At 41.6% G+C, this 22,085-nt stretch overlaps 1 protein-coding gene across 1 annotated transcript; it reads left to right on the forward strand.

The window, feature by feature from the left end:
* Positions 1 to 477: 477 nt before the first annotated feature.
* LOC145064290 (uncharacterized) lies at positions 478 to 1,398 on the forward strand. Its single transcript, XM_079011768.1, has 2 exons — positions 478 to 585; positions 835 to 1,398. The coding sequence occupies exons 1-2, from the start codon at positions 478 to 480 to the stop codon at positions 1,396 to 1,398; spliced, it is 672 nt and encodes a 223-aa protein (XP_078867894.1).
* Positions 1,399 to 22,085: the final 20,687 nt, after the last annotated feature.

The raw sequence follows: 22,085 nt of genomic DNA on the forward strand, positions 1-22,085 counted from the left end.
AGACAGATTATTGCCAGTATACCCGGAGTAGTCAAACCAATACCAGAAGCATCTCCTACAAGCCACATGATCTCGAGATCCGCTCATATGATAGCCGATACCGAAGTTCCTAAGCACTTCCAAACTCCCAGCATGAAGTTGTACGATGGAACTGCAGATCATAGAGAGCATATAGCCCAATACAGAGAAAGGATGGAGATCATTCCCATCCCATGGCACTTGAAGGAAGCTTGACTATGCAAAGACTTTGGTTCAACCCTTACATGATCAGTCCTCAAATGGCCGCTGAACATTCCCTCATATTCTATTACTGCATTTGCACACTTAGTCATTATCTTTAATAACCAGTTTTCTTGTAGAAGAACCTTCGAGAATATCACAAGTGATCTCTACCGGGTGGTTCAGGATCCTAAGGAGAAACTTAGGGACTTTGTTAACAGATTTGGCAGGGACGCTCTGAGCATCCCCAAAATCGACATGGCCACTGCTATAGAAGCCTTTAAAATGGGATTAAGAAAGGATTCACCCTTTTACGAAGGCCTTGCGATGACCAAATGCAAAGGACTAGATGAAGTCAAGTGTCAGGCATTTTGATTCATAAGGATCGAAGAGGATAGAGAGATACAAAAGAGAAGCAACCCTTCGGATCAATATTAGAACCCCAACAGGAAGGTCGAATCCTCAAATCAGATATCCTACAAATCAAAGCCCTATTCCAAACCGAATAATCACAGGGTTAATGCCCTTGAAGATGCAGGAGAAGAAGAAGAGCATCCTGAAATCACCAACTATCGTTTTTATGTGGATGTTTCAGGTGTAATTCATGCTATGTAGGATCTTGGAGATAAAGGAAGATGGCAAAAGAGGGACAGCAAATCCACCGCTTGGAAAAACAAGTCAAAATGGTGTGCTTACCACGAAGACTTTGGCCACATGACGGAGGACTGCATAGCCCTACATAAAGAAATTAGCCACCTCCTTAGTAAAGCACACCTCAAAGAGATCCTCAGGAGAAAAAGAGAAAAATCCAAGGAGAATAGCCAAGATGATCACAAGATCCCAGAGAAACCAGGATCTCCACCCTCTGACGCTAAGATAATTAACGTTATCTCAGGCGGATCTAACATCTATGATACCTCTTATTCTCGGGCTAAAAGACACGCCAAGGTCTCCAAAACAGGAAAAGAGGATAGACGACGAAAGAATACCATGGTAGGTAGTGAAAAAGAAATCACATTCGACGAGACCGAAATGGAAGGAATTCAGGATCCTCACCATGACGGACTCATGATAACACTATACATGGCCAACCATTTTGTTAGAAGGATCCTTGCTGACGGAGGATCCTCTGTCAATATCGTACTTCTAGATGCACTGAAGAGAATGAACATCCCATAATCAGAGATATTCAGAAGATCCTCAACCCTCATAGGATTTAGTGGGGAAACAAAACACACAATGGGAGAAATAAAGCTTCTAATATACATAGAAGGGGTAAACTCCATACAAAATTTATGTGTTATTGACACCCTGTCTTCTTATAATGTGATACTAGGTAGACCATTGATCCACGAGATGAGTGGTTCCATTAACTTACCATCAGTGTGTGAAGTTGCCCACTCCTTGGGGGACGTTGAAGATAATGGGAGATTAGCAAGAATCAAAAGAATGCTACAAAACCTCTATGAAATCTACAACCAAACCCCAAAAAGCATAGAAATTATGGAAGGGGCACGCCATGTTCTAGAGACAAAGGAACAAGATGTATAGGAAGTGCCCCTGGGCATTGAGGATCCCGAACCTAAAGTCCTTCTAGGATCCTCATTGCCTGAACAGATCGAGTAGGATCGATTGAATTTCTTAAGAACCAGAAGCAAGACATTCGCATGGAAACGCGCAGATATGACAGGTATAGACAAGAGTATTATTACTCATAAACTTAATATTGATCCTTCTTTTAGACCAATACACCAAAAGAGAAGGAAGTTTTCACTCGAAAGGAATCAAATCATCCAAGAGGAAGTAGAAAAGCTCCTTAAAACAGGGATGATCAAGGAAGTAAAGTTCCCAAGATGGTTAGCTAACGTGGTTGTCGTACAAAAGAAAAATGGAAAATGGAGGGTGTGCGTAGATTACACGGATCTTAACAAGGCTTTTCCTAAGGATCGTTTCCTGTTAGGAGATATTCGTATGTGGTTTGGGCTGGGCAATCATTTGTATAGGTCTTAATAAGGTGTTGGTCTTTCTATGTATGTTGTAGTGTTGTTTGTGGTTGTGAAGGCATTTACGGTCATGAATGGGTATACGACCGTGAACTCGTGTTCAGCTGTGACCCTTGTTCACGGCCTATCTGCCCTATATATAGGTTTGTGTCAGATAGTGTTTATGATGTTGTCAGAGAGTTCACAGTGTAAGTGTGTGTAATCAAGGTGTACCAGACGTGTTTGCGGCCTAGCAATATATCATGTGCATTGCTTGATCAATTTCTTCTTCTTGTTGTTTTGTTCACTATTTGATTGATTGATTTTGTTTGATCACTGGTTTGGTTCCTGGATTTTGGACTTTACAATTGGTATCAGAGCTTGGATTCTATCAATCAATTTGGCAGATCTGGAACGTATTTGATCTTATTTTTGATGGGTTTTTGGGTTTTTGGATAACTCTTGGCAAAATAGGGGGTTTGTTCTTTGCGTTTTTCATAAAAAGAGTTTTGGACCGAGTTTTGGAGAAAAAGGGTGAAAAACGTCATTTTTTACTCGTAACTGTTGAAGGGTTTTCGGCCACTATTGAAGGGTTCTCGGCCTCGGAAGAAGCGTTCTCGGCCCTGAGTCCGAAGAAGCTTTCACGGCCTGAAGCTTGTTTACAGCCCACGAGTGTTTGCGGTCCGCGGTTTGTATACGACCGAGAAGTGTGTGCGGTCCGAGGTCTTCGCTGGTTCACGATCTTTAGACAGTTCACAGTCAGCAGCGTTTACGGCTCAACAACCTCATTCTCGGCTAGCACATGACTCAAGCGAGTCTTCGATCAGAGGGTCTGAAGTTCGCAACCATCAGCGTTCACAAATTAATTGGGGGTCACCAGGAATCGAACCCGGTTCAACTGCCTCCACAACCCACACATCTTACCAGTTGGGCTAGGCTGCCTCTTGTTTAATTCCTTCCCAATTTCATTCAAAAGGATTTGTTATCTCAGTTCTTAATTTCGCAATATTGACACTTTTTTTCCCAAAAATCAATTTTTCAAATTTTCAAATTTAATTTTCAACCAAAAAATTTTAGTTTTTAATTTTTGACTTTTGACTTAAAAATTTCACTTTGACTTTTAAGTTTGACTTTTGACTTTAAACTTAGACTTTCTCGTTTAACTTTAAAATTTTCAAATTTAGCTTTTCGGTTTGACTTTTAAGTTTGACTTTTTAAATTGACTTTTAAGGTTGAATTTTGAGTTTTTAGTCAAAGGGCATTTTTGGTAAACAACGAGCGTTGGGGGTTTGGAAACTAGTGGAATTACCTAAAGGCAAGAAGTCCCTTGATACGCACTGGGTTTATCGAAACAAGCAGGATGATTCAGGGGTTATTGTGCGGAATAAGGCGCGATTGGTTATCCGTGGATTCTGACAAACAAAGGGTCTAGACTACACCAAAGTTTATGCACAGGTTGCTCGCTTGGAGGCTATTCGCATTTTCCTTGCGTACATCTTACATGAACTTCACGGCTTACCAGATGGACATCAAGATTGCCTTCCTGTATGGCGCTGTGAAGGAAGAAATCTACGTTGATCAACCTCCTGGTTTTGTCAACTCAAAGTTTCCGAATCACGTCTAAAAGTTGGACAAGGCTTTATATAGGTTACATCAAGCTCAAAGGGTGTGGTATGCAACTCTTTCAAAGCACTTGCTCGATCATGGATATACACGGGGAACAATCGATCAAACCTTGTTCATTAAACATGTTGGTGCCGATCAGATTCTGGTGCAAATATATGTCGATGACATTATATTCGGGTCAACAAGTCCACAGTTGTGCAATGTGTTCGAAACCGTGATGAAGAAAAGATTTGAGATGAGTTCTCTGGGGGAAATGACCATGCTTCTGGGTCTTCAGGTCAAACAAGACTCAACGTCAATCCTGATTCATTAAGCCAAGTATGTTGACGATATGCTAGAGAAGTTCGAGTTTAAAGACGCAAAACCTACCTTGATGCCGATGGCCGAGCGACCCTTGTTGACTCCAGATCCTGCTGGCATATTCGTAGATCAAACTGAATACAGATCGATGATCGGATCGCTGATGTATCTGACCGTGAGCAAGCCAGACATCATGTTTGTGGTCTGTCAGTGCGCACGTTACCAGGCTAATCCTAAATTCTCCCATTTAATTGTTGTCAAATGAATTTTTCGTTATCTCAAAGGCAGCCCAAAATTGGGTCTTTGGTGTCCGAAAAATTATGTATTTGATTTATATGCTTTTGCTGACAGTAATTACGAAGGATGTGAGCTTGACAGGGAATCAGCGTCGGGGGGGGGGGGGGGGATGTCACTTTCTTGGAGATCGGATGGTGTCATGGCAGTGCAAGAAACAATATACAATCTCAACTCCAACGTCGGAGGCGGAATATGTCGCTACTTCTGCCTGTTGTTCTCAAGTCATATGGATCCAACATCAGCTGTTGGATTAGGATTTGAATTTTCTAGAAACCCCTATTTCTTGTGATAATGAGGTTGCAATTCAAATTGCTAAAAATCCAGTCCAGCACTCTAAAACCAAGCACATCGACAACAAAGTGCATTTTATCAGAGATTGTTTTGAGTGTTCGCTCATTCGGTTGGAACAGGTTCCCACTCCTAATAATGTGGCGGATCTGTTTACAAAACCGTTTAACAAAGCTCGATTCGATGTGCTTGTGGGAGAAATAAACTCAAAACAATTTAGGGGGAGAAATTTTTTTTAGGATAGTTTAAATTTGAGCATTTAAATTTTCATTCTCTCCTATGCACAAATTTAGGGGGAGAAATAAGCTCAAAAAAAATCAGAAAATTCAAAAATATAAAAATTAAAAATTTAGAAAATCAAAAAATAGCAGGTGTGTAAGTGATGTGTTGGGAAGTGATATAAACTTGGTGATAATAGGTAATTTGAATTTGTGTAAAGTACCAAAGTTGAATTGTCTAGGCTCTGTGTTCGATGCGCTGGTAGGCACAAAAGATTTAATGGACATGACTAGGAATAGAAGAACTTAAGGAATATAATGCCTTGACAAATCTTAACCTAGATAGTTCTATTTAGCCTGACAGTACGACCCTTAGATAGGTTGAGTAGGGAGATATACATGGGAATCTGCTGATTACAATAAATAATTTGTATCTAGAAACGTGGTTTAACTTTTCCTCGATGTACGGAGTCTGTCCTTAATTCCGTTATTGACGGGGCAACCGGGGAATTCCGTTAAGTTAGGTATGTAGAAAGTTATTTTCTTGCTTTCTTTCTGTCAGTCATATGTTGTCTTGTGGCAACCCGTAATTTATTCCGTCACTATAAACCATTTCCGTTAAATAAAACCGTTCGAATTCAAATTGCCCCGTTAACCTTAGAATTAAATTAATTTAATCGCGACTTTTAATTCGGTTTCATAAGTGTCAGGATGCGTTATAATCATTAAAATATTTTCCATATTTATTTGGAAAATTATTAGTTTCATCTAAATCGTGATTACGGAAATTTATCGGGTACGACCAAAAGCATCGTCTAACGGCAGTATCGGGTAGAATTCCTCCGGGCCATAAACTCAACCCCTATATAAGGGATTGAGTGACCACATTTTGAATCTTTTTCTCTCTCTCTCTAAACACTTTCTCTCACTACTCTCTCTCTCTAGAATTCGAAATTGATCCAAAAGCCTCATTTCAAGCCTCAATTTGGTAAGTACTCCATCCTAGCTTGTTGTTTAACTTGTTTGGCATAGAAATTCATGTTTGAAACTCCCAAAAACACCCAAGAATTAGTATTTACGGTCTAGGGACCCTCCCAAAACCGTGAACACCCCTTGAGAGGGTTTTGAAGCCCCAAAACCCCTCCGTTTAGTGCTTAGAAATGGCTTAGAAACTTGCATGCAAGAGTTTAGGACCCCGAAAATTGTGCCATTTGAGTATTGGACATGAGTTTACGATCCAAGAACATGCTTGGGCGATAAACCCATATTCATGGACCATAAACTCCTTTTAAAGTGTCAAAATGCCCTAAACACCTCCAAATGCTTCCGTGAGAGTGTAGAACCTTATAATTCTTCATGTGATGCACCAAAACATATGTAAATGGATCAAACTTGAGTTAATGGACCAACAACATTCTTGGACCGTAAAAACATCTTCTTAGACCATAAACACCCCCAAAGGGTGTTAAAGTGCCCTTAACACCTTGAATGGCTTGTATGTTGGACTAGAATCACATGTGACTAACCTATAACCACTAAAACGCATGATTCATGGAAAAACATGAGTTTAAGGTAGTAAACTCATGTGTTTAAGGTAGTAAACTCCGCAAGAACATCTTCATAAACTGTAAATTCCTTTTCCTAAGTCAATTCAAGTCCCAATCACTTCCTAAGCCATGGAATCAACCCTAGAACCTTCTTTTGTGCATTGTAATTAACCTAGGACCATCAAAACACATTTGAACATAGCACATAAGAGTTTACCGCCGTAAACTCATAGTTTACTGCCGTAAACTCCTCAAATGTTCCTTAGAATGCCCAAATTTCCTTCCAATGCCACAAAACCAAGTCTAGCATCACCCCTAAAGTGTTATAAGACCAATTAGCAACCAAGAACAGCCCCACCATGATTTTACGGCCGTAAACTCATGGGGAGTTGGTCATTTGGACCGTAAAATCTTTTGAGAGTTTACTCTTGAAAAGTAAACTCCATATCCAAGCTATATACGTCCATAGATGTCACCCGAGTCACTCCGAACACTTGTTTTGAAGTGTTTTCGCGTCTGAGAGTGTAAAATTGTATCTGATTAGTGATTATAGTCTAATTAGATACATTTGTGTATCATTTAAGTTTACATAGGAACCTTGCACGTTTTCAAGCCCCGAACCGACGTTTAGCATCCAAACCAACACAATCCTCGTCCGGTGAGTTCATACCCCTACCCTTTTTCAATTATTTTCAATGTTTTCCAATGCTTTCAGGGTGGGAATACAAGAAAAATTACAAGAATATCTTGTGCTTAAACTTATTATTTGAATTGAATTGTTTCATATTCAACTTACTTTTAGCAATTGAAACCGTATTAACCAACTGTTTGACTTGCAGAATCAGTTTACAAACCGATTTCATATATTATTATATAATGATATGTTATATATATTTCACAAATGAATTGTTCCATAACATTATTGTTAAAGGCATTAGATTAGTACAATTGTTTTGTCCTCGGTAACACTCCACAGAGATACGCGAGTGGAGGATCGTCTTTGTAAATAGGAATTAAAAAGGATTTTCCGCATTATTACTTGTAGATTTGTTATTCCTATAAATTGTAGACACGTCCTCAAAGAACACTCCACAGAGATACGCGAGTGGAGGACCGCCTCTGTAACCAAAATCTCTTTGTAAGGGAGCGTGACTTGAGTGTATAGATGTATACAGGGCTGACTACCCCACACCTAGCTGCTAGCTACAGCCGAACCGAAAGGTTCAAGGGTGACGAAGGTAATAAATTATATTGGATTTCCTTTGCCATATCTAGTCTTTAGTATGGTTATAGAACTCACAATTTGGATAACACAGATTTACTTGTTAATAATAATGAATTTAGTAAATTAGTAACCTTTGAAATTAGTTTACTATGTTGATAGTTTTATATACGTGTTAAAACTAACATACACTTCACAAGGATAATCAGGTTTTCAGTATACATCTTTTACATTTCATTTCGGATTGGTAACCAACTTTTAGGAAAATATAGGATTTTCCTGGGGTAATAACTATTCATAACTAGAATTGTGTAACGAAACAGATAACTAAGCATTACTTTTAAGAAAATATGAGATTTTCTTGGATAACAACTTTTTCAGAAAACTAAAGGAATCTTGTTCATTTTCAGAAAACAAACCACTTATGTCACCAGCTTTATGTTGATTTTTAAACTGCTTGTATTCTCAGGTTCTCCTTAGACAGGTATTCTCGCGTTATTTTGTAGAAGACGGAGCGTATGGAGTTACGTCTTTCTTTTGTTTAAACTTATGAATCTACAAAACTTGTATTACTTTATTTTCAAACAAATGTAATGAAATATATGTAATGTAATGGTTTGGTGTTTACTTCGCTTACTATGTACATTGGTTATGATATTCAACATGAAGTCACCTCCGCCCCAAAACGTTTCCACCCTGGTTTCGGGGTGTGATAGATTGGTATCAAAGCCCTTGTTTATAGTGAACTAAGTATACCAAACCTTACATGGTATAAGACTATAAACATAAAGGGGCCTAAGTACTCTGAACTAAAAGTATACTTTAAAATATAAGTATTTTCAAAATTATACAAGTATACCTAACCGTCGAGATTCGTAACTACAAGTAGAACAAAACATAAGTAAATGGGTGTTGGATGTTGCGGTTAAACCTGGGCAGTTATGTAGTCATGTCTAGGATCAATATAGCCTGATCAACTATATTCATTCGAGACACGACCAACATGTGCCTGGGAGTGACTGTGGTGTTCAGCATGCCTAAAACTTACCCAAATACCCCAAACAACGAGCTGTCATCGCCACGAATAATGAAATACTACGGGAGTATTTCTAGATCCAACTTTGTTGTAGAAAATTCTCATTCAAGCGTTGCCCTCGATCATTCCTTTAGCGATAGTTTATATGCCTTGATAATTCATTCCTGCTTTATCGCTTAATAGAATTATATATGTCTGTCATAAAGAGATATCCCTTGTTTCATATCTCTTGATTTAATTAAGAGGATTTACTATCCTCTTTTTCCTAATCATTTTAGATCGAAATGCCTCCAAAGAAAGGACCCAGCTCAAGGAACAACAACCCTCCGTCACTGCCTCCTTCTCAATTCGACCCTGTGATGTTCCAGGTGGCTGTTACTGCCGCATTGACGGCTACAATGACGTTATTGTACCCTGGCAGGTTCGGTGGACCAGGATATAACACCTAGCCCCAAAACCATGAAAATGTTCAGGAACATTAGAATGAGCGTAATGAGAGTAATAAGGTTATCTGGAAAAGGCGAAAGGGTCAGAGTTCACAAGGACCCTCCAAGAGACATGAAATTGTGGCAGTTCAAGCTGCCACTACTCCTATTGCTGCGTTTACAGCTCAAGCACCTACCACTAGGTATGCTGGTAGTCTTCCTTGGTGCAATAGGTGCAGTTTTCACCATCGTATCCCTGGCCCATGTCGTGAGCTTATCTGCAAAAGATGTGGCAAAAAGGGCCACACCGCTCGAAACTGCAGAACACCAAACCAACTAATCAATCAAGCTTCCGGATCAAGTACCGATCATGCCTGTTTTGGTTGTGGAGAAATCGGGCATTTCAAGCGAAACTGCCCAAAAGCAGCAACCACCAACAACGTCAACAACGCCGAGATGGTTTTAGCTATGAAGCCGGAAGAGGCAACCACTGATCCTACCACCGCCGCGGGTACATTTCTTTTCGACAATTCTTATGCTCGTATCCTTTTCGAATCTAATGTCAAGAAAGTTTTATTAGTCAATCATTTAAATATCTTTGTAAACATAGTCCTCGTCTAATAACCGAAACATTTACCGTCGAGATGACTAACGGCGAGAATGAGTGCGCTAATGATTTATTCCTAAGTTGTATTCTTACTTTAAGTAACCATTCTTTCTCCATTGGCCTAACGTCACTTTCAATAAGGAACTTTGATGTTATATTTGACATGTATCGATTGAGTCCCGATCGTACTGATATACTTCGTTATGAAAAAGCTATTCGTCTCAATCTCCCCTCTGACCAGACTCTTATGATCTATGGCAATAAGCTTAGCTCTAACCTTCACATCATTTCACGCATCAAAGCTCAAAAAGTTTCCCCGAAACGAGTGTCATAAATTCCTAGCCCAGGTAATCAACGTGAAATAAGAAGTTAAAGACCTCGAGAGCATCTCTAAAGTCTGTAATTTTTCCTAATGTCTTTTCCGAAAAGCTTCCGAGAATTCCTCCCGAACGTCAAGTCGAGTCTCATATCAACTTAATCCCTGAAACTACCCCCATAGCCAAAATCTCTGTATCGCTTTGCTCCAGCAGAAATGCAGGAGTTATCCAGTCAGCTTAATGAGTTGACCGTCAAAACCGATATCCTCTTTCCCGAATAGATGACTTCTTCGATCAATTTCAGGGATCCAACTACTCCTCGAAGATAGACCTTAGGTCAAGACACCATTCAGCTACGAGTTCACGAGGAAAATGTTTCCAAGACAGTATTCAGGACTCGATTTGATCACTAAGAGTTCATATTGATACCCTTCGGTCAAACCATTTTCCCTTGGTCATCTAGTAGGAAATGAAGACATACGCGTGGATCCTCCTAAGATCAGAGCAATAAAGAAGTGGCCAGCATCGAGAACACCTACAGAAAACCTATCAATTCTTGGGTCTTGCTGGCTATTATTGCAAACCCATTCAGGAAATCTTTTGAAAATCGCCAAACCCTTAACCACTCCGACACAAAAAGGTGTACCCTTTTTGTTAGAGTAAAAAGTGAGATACATCATTTCAAGCATTGAAGTAAGACTTATGCATCACACCTAACCTGTCCCTGCCAGAAGAAACAGAGGACTTCATGGTCTTTTGCAGTACGTCCAATTAGAGTTTAGATTATGTTCTTAGACAATAAGGAAAAAGTTGTCGTTCACGCTTCGAGACAAACAAAAGGCACACGAAGTTAACTACGCAACTCACGACTTGGAATTTGGAGCAGCAGTCCCTGCACTGAAGAATGAGAGACATGATCTCAATGGAACCAAGTACGCGAATTTCACTGACCATAAGAGACTACATCATATCTTCGATCAGAAAGACATAAACATGAGGTGCCTTTAGCCGAAAGGAAAGCTTAGACAGCAAGACTAAGACATTGATAATGACTATCTGTCTCCGTTTACTCGCTCAGACCTGAGAAGCCTAGTCAGAAACCCTCGGGACTGTCCCAACAACCTAGATACCCGAATGGGAATGGTAAATAATCAACATTGATTTCACCATCAAGTTACCCAATTTTCCCGAGTGAGTACGATACCATTTGGAAAGGGTCAATCCTTCGATAAAATCCGCTCACTTCCTTCCGATCAGATAATCATTCAAGATGGAAAGACTCACGTGAACCCACATCCAAGAGACAGTATGACTGCACGGTGTACCTGTGTCCACTATCCCTGATTGAGATAGCAGGTTTACCTCAAAGGTTTAGACATATTCCTTCCGAAAACTCTCGAAACCAAGCTAGATATGAGTACAACTTATCATCCTCAGACAATTAGACAGAGTGATAGAGTTATTCAGATCATGGAAGACATGCTTGGAGCATGTGTCTTCAATTGCAGAACGACTTGGGACAACCATTTACCTTTGATCGAACCCTCGTATAACAACAGTTATCGCACCAGTATCAAGACTACATCGTTCGAAACCCTCTAAGGTCAAAAGTACTAATTCCCTCGTATTAGGTGGAGGAAGGAGACACACAGTTAGCCAAGAGTCGATTCCCCGGTAGTACCCTCACTGATCCTGAAATCATCCGCGAAATCACCGAGAGGATCATCTGAATCCGAGAACGACAGAAAGCTTCATGAGATCGACAGAAGAGTGACGTTGATATACGATAGAAACCTCTGGGATTTCATGTTGGAGATTGTGTCCTGTTAATGGTCTCGCCCTGGAAAGACATGATACACTTTGGAAAGCACGGAAAACTTAACTCGAGGTACATTAGACCCTTCGAGATCCTAGTTAGGATTGACCCCGTAGCCTTCAAACTCCGAGTACCTTCAGAACTTAGCAACATCCATCCTGTCTTCCACGTCCCGAATTTTTAGAAGTGCCTGTCCGATGAAACCCTAGTAATCCCTCTTGAATAAATCGAGATCATAGACCGAGATATCAAACGTACAAAACAAAGCTGCGTCCCGATAATGTAGGTTCGCTGGAATTCCAAGCGAGAACCTGAATTCACTTGGGAGAGCGAAGACCCGATGCAGCAGAAATATCTACATCTCTTTCCATAACTTGTATCTTAATTCTTGAATTTCGGGATGAAATTCCCTCTAACGGGGGGATAATGTGACAACCCGTAATTTATTCCGTCACTATAAACCATTTCCGTTAAATAAAACCGTTCGTATTCAAATTGCCCCGTTAACCTTAGAATTAAATTAATATAATCGCGACTTTTAATTCGGTTTCATAAGTGTCGGGATGTGTTATAATCATCAAAATATTTTCCATATTTACTTGGAAAATTATTAGTTTCATCTAAATCGTGATTACGACAATTTATCGGGTACGACCAAAAGTATCGTCTAACGGCAGTATCGGGTAGAATTCCTTTGAGCAATATATAAGGGATTGAGTGACCACATTTTGAAGCTTTTTTTCTATCTCTCTAAGCACTTTCTCTCACTACTCTCTCTCTCTCTCTAGAATTCGAAATTGATCCAAAAACCTCATTTCAAGCCTCAATTTGGTAAGTACTCCATCCTAGCTTGTTGTTTAACTTGTTTGGCATACAACTTCATGTTTGAAACTCCCAAAAACACCCAAGAACAAGTGTTTACGGTCTAGGGACCCTCCCAAAACCGTGAACACCCCTTGAGAGGGTTTTGAAGCCCCAAAACCCCTCCAAACCACTTCTAGTGCTTAGAAATGGCTTAGAAACTTGCATGCATGAGTTTAGGACCCCAAAATGGTGCCATTTAAGTATTGTACATGAGTTTACGGTCCAAGAATATGCTTGGATCGTAAACCCATATTCATGGACCATAAACTCCTTTTAAAGTGTCAAAATGCCCCTAAGCACCTCCAAATGCTTCCATGAGAGTGTAGAACCTTATAATTCTTCATGTGATGCACCAAAACATATGTAATTGGATAAAACTTGAGTTTATGGCCCAAGAACATTCTTGGACCGTAAATACATCTTCTTAGACCATAAACACCCCCAAAGGGTGTTAAAGTGCCCTTAACACCTTGAATGGCTTGTATGTTGGACTAGAATCACATGTGATTAACCTATAACCACTAAAACACATGATTCATGGACAAACATGAGTTTAAGGTAGTAAACTCATGTTTTTAAGGTAGTAAACTCCCCAAGAACATCTTCATAAACTGTGAAGTCCTTTTCCTAAGTCAATTCAAGTCCCAATCACTTCCTAAGCCATGGAATCAACCCTAGAACCTTCTTTTGTGCATTGTAATTAACCTAGGACTATCAAAACACATTTGAACATAGCACATAAGAGTTTACGAGTGTAAACTTATAGTTTACTGCCGTAAACTCATCAAATGGTCCTTAGAATGCCCAAATTTCCTTCCAATGCCACAAAACCAAGTCTAGCATCACCCCTAAAGTGTTATAAGACCAATTAGCAACCAAGAACACCCCCTCCATGAGTTTACGGCTATAAACTCATGGGGAGTTGGTCATTTGGACCGTAAACTCTTTTGAGAGTTTACTCTCGAAGAGTAAACTCCATATCCAAGCTATATACGTCCATAGATGTCACCCGGGTCACTCTGAACACTTGTTTTGAAGTGTTTTCGCGTCTGAGAGTGTAAAATTGTATCTGATTAGTGATTATAGTCTAATTAGATACATTTGTGTATCATTTAAATTTACATAGGAACCTCACACGTTTTCAAGCCCTGAACCGACGTTTAGCATCCAGACCGACACAATTCTCGTCCGGTGAGTTCATACCCCTACCCTTTTTCAACGTTTTCCAATGTTTTCCAATGCTTTCAGGGTGGGAATACAAGAAAAATTACAAGCATATATTGTGCTTAAACTTATTATTTGAATTGAATTGTTTCATATTCAACTTGCTTTTAACAATTGAAACCATATTAACCAACTGTTTGACTTGCAGAATCAGTTTACAAACCGATTTCATATATTATTATATAATGATATATTATATATATTTCACAAATGAATTGTTCCATAACATTATTGTTAAAGGCATTAGATTAGTACAATTGTTTTGTCCTCGGTAACACTCCACAGAGATACGCGAGTGGAGGATCGTCTTTGTAAATAGGAATTAAAAAGGATTTTCCGCATTATTACTTGTAGATTTGTTATTCCTATAAATTGTAGACACGTCCTCAAAGAACACTCCACAGAGATACGCGAGTGGAGGACCGCCTCTGTAACCAAAATCTCTTTGTAAGGGAGCGTGACTTGAGTGTATAGATCTATACAGGGCTGACTACCCCACACCTAGCTGCTAGCTACAGCCGAACCGAAAGGTTCAAGGGTGACGAAGGTAATAAATGATACTGGATTTCCTTTGCCATATCTAGTCTTTAGTATGGTTATAGAACTCACAATTTGGATAACACAGATTTACTTGTTAATAATAATGAATTTAGTAAATTAATAACCTTTGAAATTAGTTTACTATGTTGATAGTTTTATATACGTGTTAAAACTAACATACACTTCACAAGGATAATCAGGTTTTCAGTATACATCTTTTACATTTCATTTCGGATTGGTAACCAACTTTTAGGAAAATATAGGATTTTCCTAGGGTAATAACTATTCATAACTAGAATCGTGTAACGAAACAGATAACTAAGCATTACTTTTAAGAAAATATGGGATTTTCTTGGATAACAACTTTTTCAGAAAACTAAAGGGATCTTGTTCATTTTCAAAAAACAAACCACTTATGAACTCACCAACTTTATGCTGATTTTTAAACTGCTTGTATTCTCAGGTTCTCCTTAGACAGGTATTCCCACGTTATTTTGTAGAAGACAGAGCGTATGGAGTTACGTCTTTCTTTTGTTTAAACTTATAAACCTACAAAACTTGTATTACTTTATTTTCAAACAAATGTAATGAAATCTATGTAATGTAATGTTTTGGTGTTTACTTCGCTTACTATGTACATTGGTTATGATATTCAACATGAAGTCACCTCCGCCCCAGAACGTTTCCGCCCTGGGTTTCAGGGTGTAACATGTCTCCTTTGTGTGATCTGTAACACCCCGGATTCCCAAGTATTATTTTATTCTTTTATTTTGGGTGTTTGTGAGGAGACTCGGCGAGTTGGAGTCCAAACTCGCCGAGTAGGATCGCGGTTTTGGGCGCGGGTTTGCGTCTGGACTCGGCGAGTCCACGCTGTTTAATGAAACCCTAATTTGCAGGGTTTGAGACCAATTTAAAGGGGCTTATGGCCGTCATTTGCGGCCACCAACCCCTAGAGAGAAACCCTAAAGAGATTTGAGCGTTTTGGGAGAGAGAAGAGGCCATTATTGACCCTTGAAGCTTTGTTTGGCAAGGAAAAGGAGATTCTAGCTAAGAAAAGGCAAGGGAGGTGGACATCTTTCGATTTTGGAGCTCAGAGCATCATCTTGGAGGTATATTTGGCTCCTTTTTTCTGTTGTTATGTTGAACAGGGGGGTTTAGGGTTTCTTGACCCCTTTGTTGGTTAGATTTGATGTCTATTTCGTCCCTATTTGTGTTGAGGCTTGAGAGGAGATCCATAGAGGTCCAGAGAAGCTTTATTCCTTAAGCTTTATGAGGGTTCATGAGAGTATTGACCTAGAGTTGTGAAATATGGGGCTAAAACATCATTTATGAGCAAATAGTTGTTGTTTGACCACCAAGGTTTGGACTTTACATGATTATCATGCCTGGGGAGGCCAGATCTATGACTGTATGGAACAGATTTGACCTCAGAAGTGAGTTTGTGTTTATGCATGGCATGGACACGCCGAGTCTGAAGAACAGACTCGGCGAGTAGCATGAAGTTTGCCCGTAACCACTCAACGAGTGGTCTTGCCAAGTTGAGGGGTCGACTCAGTGAGCCAGGGAGAGTCAAGGGGTGGGGCTGAGTCAAGCCTGAACTCACCGAGTTGTTCTTAAGACTCGGCGAGTTGAGTCGTGGTGGTCCCGCGATTCATGCCAGGTAGAACTCGTCGAGTTAGGGAAGCACTCGACGTGTCAAGAGAGGATCCAAGGGAGTCAGTGGACAGGTATAGACTCGCCGAGTCACCCTAGTGCACTCGCCGAGTCCGGTCAAAGTTGACCGTTGACTTTTGTTGACTTTTAGGGTTTGGTCAGCGATGTGGCCTTTGGGCCAAGAGAGGGGTAAAATGGTCTTTTACCCTTAAGAGGGTGCCAAGAGAGGGTTGATTCTAGTCTCGAGAGTTATATTCATGAGAGTATTTGCCTTATGTGTTAGGCGGTGGCAAGTTCGAGATTCAAGTGTGGGGATATCTGCTTTCTGCTTGCCAGGTGAGTCTTCTCACTATACTTTACCTAGAGTGGTAACAGAGTTATGTGACAGAGTTATTGTATGTGACGTGTGGCACCGCATTATTTCTATGTGATTTATGTTGTGTGTATATCAGAGATAGGACCAGATGGTCCACAGAGCTAGGACCAGAGGGTCTGCAGAGTTAAGGCCCAAGGGCCCATAGAGTTATAGCCTCGAGTGGCTAATATGTGCTATATGTGGTGTTTTTCGTATTATGTGCCAGTATATTTGTATGCTATTTATATGTTGAGATTTATTGTGATATGTGATATGCATGATTCAGAGTTAGGACCCTTAGGTCCATAGAGTTAGGGCCAGAGGGTCCACAGAGAGCTGGGACTGGAGGGTCCCACTGAGACACACTGACCGGAGGGTCAACAGAGTTATAGCGTTGAGTGGCTAATATGTGTTAGAGTGGTATTTTAGGGAAATCACTAAGCTTCATGCTTACAGTGTTTTGTGTTATGTGTTTCAGGTTATCACAGTATCACGGGACGGCACCGGCTCAATTGTGCCCACCATAGAAAGAGTCATGTTTTGAGGATCCTGGTTTATCATGCAAGTGAAAATGGAGTTATGTTTTTGTAAATTAAACAAAATGGAGATTTTTGTGAAAAGTGTTAAAGAGATAAACGATTTTAAACGAAAATTTTATTTTCGAAAATTTTGGTGTTAAAAGTTGGTATCAGAGCCTTGGTTTGAGGGATTCGGATGCACCTTCGGGTAAATCTGGACTCAAACTGAGGAAGTAAGAAAAGTTTTCAAAGAAATAATTTTCTAAAGCGAATAAGAGTTCAAAGAGAAAGCGAGAAAGAGCTGTGTGTACAATCAGCCAGAGCCCGAACGGTGATTTCCCAAAATACCCTTACTTTTGTGTCATGAGATATTTATGATGCACTTTATGAGATATTATTGCATGCTAGAGACAGGGTAGGTATTTCATATCTTAGGACTAGAGTGGCCTGATTTGTGATGCCTTAGCCTAGGGATTGCTGTTATATGCGATGTGCTTTTGAGTATGTGATGAGTGAGAATATTTAGTTGGAATCCTTTAGGGGATTTGAGTAGAGGAGTAATCTAGGGGAGATACCTAGATGAATACCGTGGTACTTAGTGAAAGAATAGTTAGAACCCGCGAGGGGAAGAGTTGCGAAGTTCGGTGGTACTTTCAAGGATGAGCAGAGCAAGCGGAGTTATCACCCAGAGTGAGTCCTATGTATTCTTCGATGCTCGAATGTTGCTTGCTTCATGCTTTGTGGAAATCTCGATGATGGGAGTCAGCTACCAAGCGAATATGATGATATTCAGGAGGTAGATGGCTAGCATCATTAGGAGCTCTTCAGCAGCTGATGGCAGAGAAGTGTGGGAATCTAGGAAGAGCCTAGGGAGTAACCTTAGCCAGATGAGTGCGCTGGCAGAGTAGAGAATTTCGCTGGGGAGCAAGCACGTGCGACGGAATTGGTAAATGAGAAGGTCGAGCAGCTACTTAGGAGCTCTAGGATAGTCCGTGTGGAAAGTATGGGTAGATGTGGCAGGTAGTATGGTCCCGTACTACTGAAAGCAAAGGACCCATACTTGATACAGGGAGTATTCTGAAGGTTCTAATGAGTGGATTGAGGAGTGATGTTATGGTTCGAGTACCATACATCGGAGCAGATGGAAGAGTGATGTTATGGTTCGAGTACCATACATCGGAGCGGATTGAGGAGTGATGTTATGGTTCGAGTACCATACATCGGAGCGGATTGAGGAGTGATGTTATGGTTCGAGTACCATACATCAGAGCGGATTGAGGAACTGATGTTATGGTTCGAGTACCATACATCAAAGCGGATTGAGGAAGTGATGTTATGGTTCGAGTACCATACATCGGAGCGGATTGAGGAGTGAACTTATGGTTCGAGTACCATACATTGGAGCGGATGGAGGAGTGATGCTATGGTTCGGGTACCATACACCAGAGCATATTGAGAAGACATGTCATGGGATGAGTACCATGGTTCGTAGTGAATGATGCCTGTAGTTCCCCGGTTATCCGGTCATGATTAATGAGGTAGAGATTGGACGCTATGGGTTTTAGGTCAGTGGGTCATGATTAAGTTCGAAGAGGCGTCCCTTGAGAGGGAGGTCGAGAGCCTTTCAGAGTATTTTGGTAAGGAGGGGAGAATTTCGGTCTGAGTTGAGCGATCAGTCGATAGAGGAGATGTCACCTTCTATGACCTGGGTGGTGCTATTTATGTTCGTGTGCGAAACATGAGAGTCATGATGTTTAAGTTTTGGGTTTGGGGGTAAACCCTGCAGGTTGTCATTGATGATGATTTTCCATCAGAGTATCAGGTAGCATGTGTGCCGCGAGGAAGTGATTTACTATGAGCAGATAGTCTGTTTGGACTGAGATAGTTGAGGACCACGTTACACCTATTTGAGTATAGTAGGGCGTATTGTAGAGGTATCAGTGGGGAGTCCAGTCGAGAGTATCAGTGCAGTGGTTTTTCTATCTATGTTGGGTATTGAATATGGGAGTGGTTCCTGTTCTTGGGATGATCCAGGTGTTGGAACGTCGGTTGATGAGTCGAGGTGGGGGAGTATGATGATTTCGTGGTCCAGTCTATGAGTCAGTGATGTTATTGGACAGTTGAGTTGTTTGGTATTGGATTGGTACGAGACTTGGAACGACTAGAGGCAGTAGTGACGAGAAGTTCTAGAGGATTTCATCCGAGGTTCAGAGTATATGAGATCGATTGATTTCCTTAAAGGGGATTATCGGGCGTTGCGTAGCACTTTCTAGGGGCAGGTGCGTTATTGCTGGTGAAAATAGTTTGTGAGATTGTTGGTGTGTCAGATAGTGATGGTTCGAACCCTAAGTGGGGGAGAACCGGGTGGTTTATTGAGAAAACCAGAGATTTGTTCAAGAGCGGTTAGGGGTTGGATACAGAAACCTGCGGCTTGAATTCATGAGATCAGGGTCATTGGTAATCAGGGAAAGGTGCAGGGCGACATAATGCATGTGGTATATGTCTGAGAGAAGTATGGGTGTCTCCACGGCGGGTGGTCAATGGTCAGGAATCTGGTAGTGGTCAGAGTCGTTTCAAGTGGAAGACTCGTAATGATGGTATGGGCAGTTGAGAACTTCTGGGTTGAAATATGGGGAGAAGATTGTCGAGTAGCCAACTCCCGGGCTGGGATGTGTATTCTTGCTTGGATTTTTAGCAGTAGTGGAAAGGGTTTCGGAGGATCATCAGTGTGTTCTGAAGAGTTAGCGCCTTCCTTGTATTCCGATTGAGTGATTGGATGCACTGAAGTTGCGCATTGAGTGAAATAGGAAATTATTATGGGATTCAGAGGAAATGTATTGTTGTATGTGTATGGTATTGGGAGTAAGGGAATCAGTGGTATAGGCAGGACATTGTGATGCTCTGTTATGGTGTTCCGTGGTTTCCGCGTATAGCGTCCTGATTTCGAAGTTATTTAGAGTCTTGGGTTTAAGACGACTAGTGATGTATCATGTATCTATGGTTCCAGTCGGAGCCCTTCGTGTATTGTCATCAAGAGGGATTATTTAAGGAAGTGGATCTCTGCAGAGGTAGGTTCTGTGTTATGGAGGTTGCCGCCAGAGTCTGTAATGCATATCGGGGCAAGTGTGTGTGTAACTATCTAGGATAGTCTTCGGTGCAAGAGTTAGTGAACATAGTGTGGTGTTGTAATGAGAATGAGAGTATAGGATGAAGCTACGGGGAGCCGTAGTATTCACCAGTCAGAGGTTGTTGTGATGCTATGGGGAGCCGTAGTACTCACAAGCCAGAGAGAGTCGTGATACTACGGGGATCCGTAGTATTCACCAGTCAGAGGGTGTTGTGATGCTACGGGGAGCCGTAGTACTCACAAGCCAGAGAGAGTCGTGATACTACGGGGAGCCGTAGTATTCACCAGTCAGAGGGTGTTGTGATGCTACGGGGAGCCGTAGTACTCGCAGGCCAGAGAGAGAGTCGTGATACTACGGGGAGCCGTAGTATTCACCAGTCAGAGGGTGTTGTGATGCTAAGGGGGGCCGTAGTACTCACAAGTCAAAGGGAGGGAGCTGTACTACTCACTAGTTAGAGGCTGTCGTAATGTTGCGGGAAGCCATAGTACCCACTAGACGGCAAAAGAGTGTGATGAGGGAGTGTTCTCCGATAAGTGCATGATGCAGAAGAGTTTTAGGCTTAAGTAGCCCTAGTGTTGAGTTTCTGGAGCCTAGTGGTTAAACCGGGGCGAGACTGGGGTCTCCGTCTCTGTCGGGAGGGTCAACGAGGCGCGCGGGAGAATATGCGCAGCAGACGTCAAAGGTTAGAGCTGAGTCGATCTCCGATTGGATTGTATTTTTTTTTAGGAAAAGGGAATTTCGTGACTTGCGTGTCACTAGGCCGTGATAGTGGTCACGGGGAGGAAGTTAGTGAGATATTTTGGATCATGTTATGTGTGACCTTTGGGGGTTCAGTTGTGGGGCCAAAAGCTGACCTGGTGCTCGGTATCAAACATGAATATGAGAATGAGCTAGAGTTTACCATGGTGATGTCTGTGGACACTTCAGAGTGAGCGAACGATTCAGACACTTGAGGATATGCTTCGGGCTTGTGTATTAGATTTCTGGGGGGTGGGGGGAATTGTGGCCCGTATTTTCCCTTGGCAGAGTTTTCCTACAACAACAGCCATCATTAGTGCATCAGTATGCCACCCTTTGAGCTGTTGTAGGGAAGGAGGTATCGGACCCCATTTGTTGGGGAGAGGTCGGACAGCATGTTATGGGTAGTACGGAGATTGGGCTGTAGACGACTGCACAGATTCAGTAGGTCAGGCGGAGGTTATTCACCACTCAGAGTTGTCAGAAGAATTATGCGGACAAGCGTCGGTCCGAGCTCGAGTTCCAGATCGGCGACCATGTGCTCCTGAAGGTCTCTCCATGGAAAGGAGTGATTCGATTCGGGAAGAGGGGCAAGTTGGAACCCCTATATATTGGTCCATTCAGGGTGGTCGCGAGGGTAGGCAGGATAGCCTATCGTTTGGAGTTGCCAGCAGACTTGGGTCAGATTCACGACACTTTCCACGTGTCGCAATTACGAAAGTGCGTAGCCGACAAGTCAGCAGTAGTGCCACTAGAGGATATTCAGGTGGATGCGAGCCTGAATTATGCTGAGAGACCAGTGGCGGTCCGAGATCAAAAGATTAAGGTTCTGAGGAATAAAGAGGTGTCACTGGTGCAGATCCAGCAGCAGCATCGGAAAGGGCCAGAGTTAACTTGGGAGCCGGAGCGTGAGATGCGTGGGCAGCATCCGGAGTTATTTGCAAAGCGAGACTTCGAGGGCGAAGTCTAATTCTAGTGGGGGAGAATTGTAACACCCCGGATTCCCAAGTATTATTTTATTCTTTATTTTTGGGTGTTTGTGAGGAGACTCGGCGAGTTGGAGTCCAAGCTCGCCGAGTAGGATCGCGGTTTTGGGCGCGGGTTCGCGTCTGGACTCGGCGAGTCCACGCTGTTTAATGAAACCCTAATTTCCAGGGTTTGAGAC

The sequence above is a fragment of the Lactuca serriola genome, chromosome 7 (assembly GCF_051521515.1).
Source record: "Lactuca serriola cultivar US96UC23 chromosome 7, Lser_US96UC23_V15, whole genome shotgun sequence".
In the NCBI taxonomy this organism is placed as follows: Eukaryota; Viridiplantae; Streptophyta; class Magnoliopsida; order Asterales; family Asteraceae; genus Lactuca; species Lactuca serriola.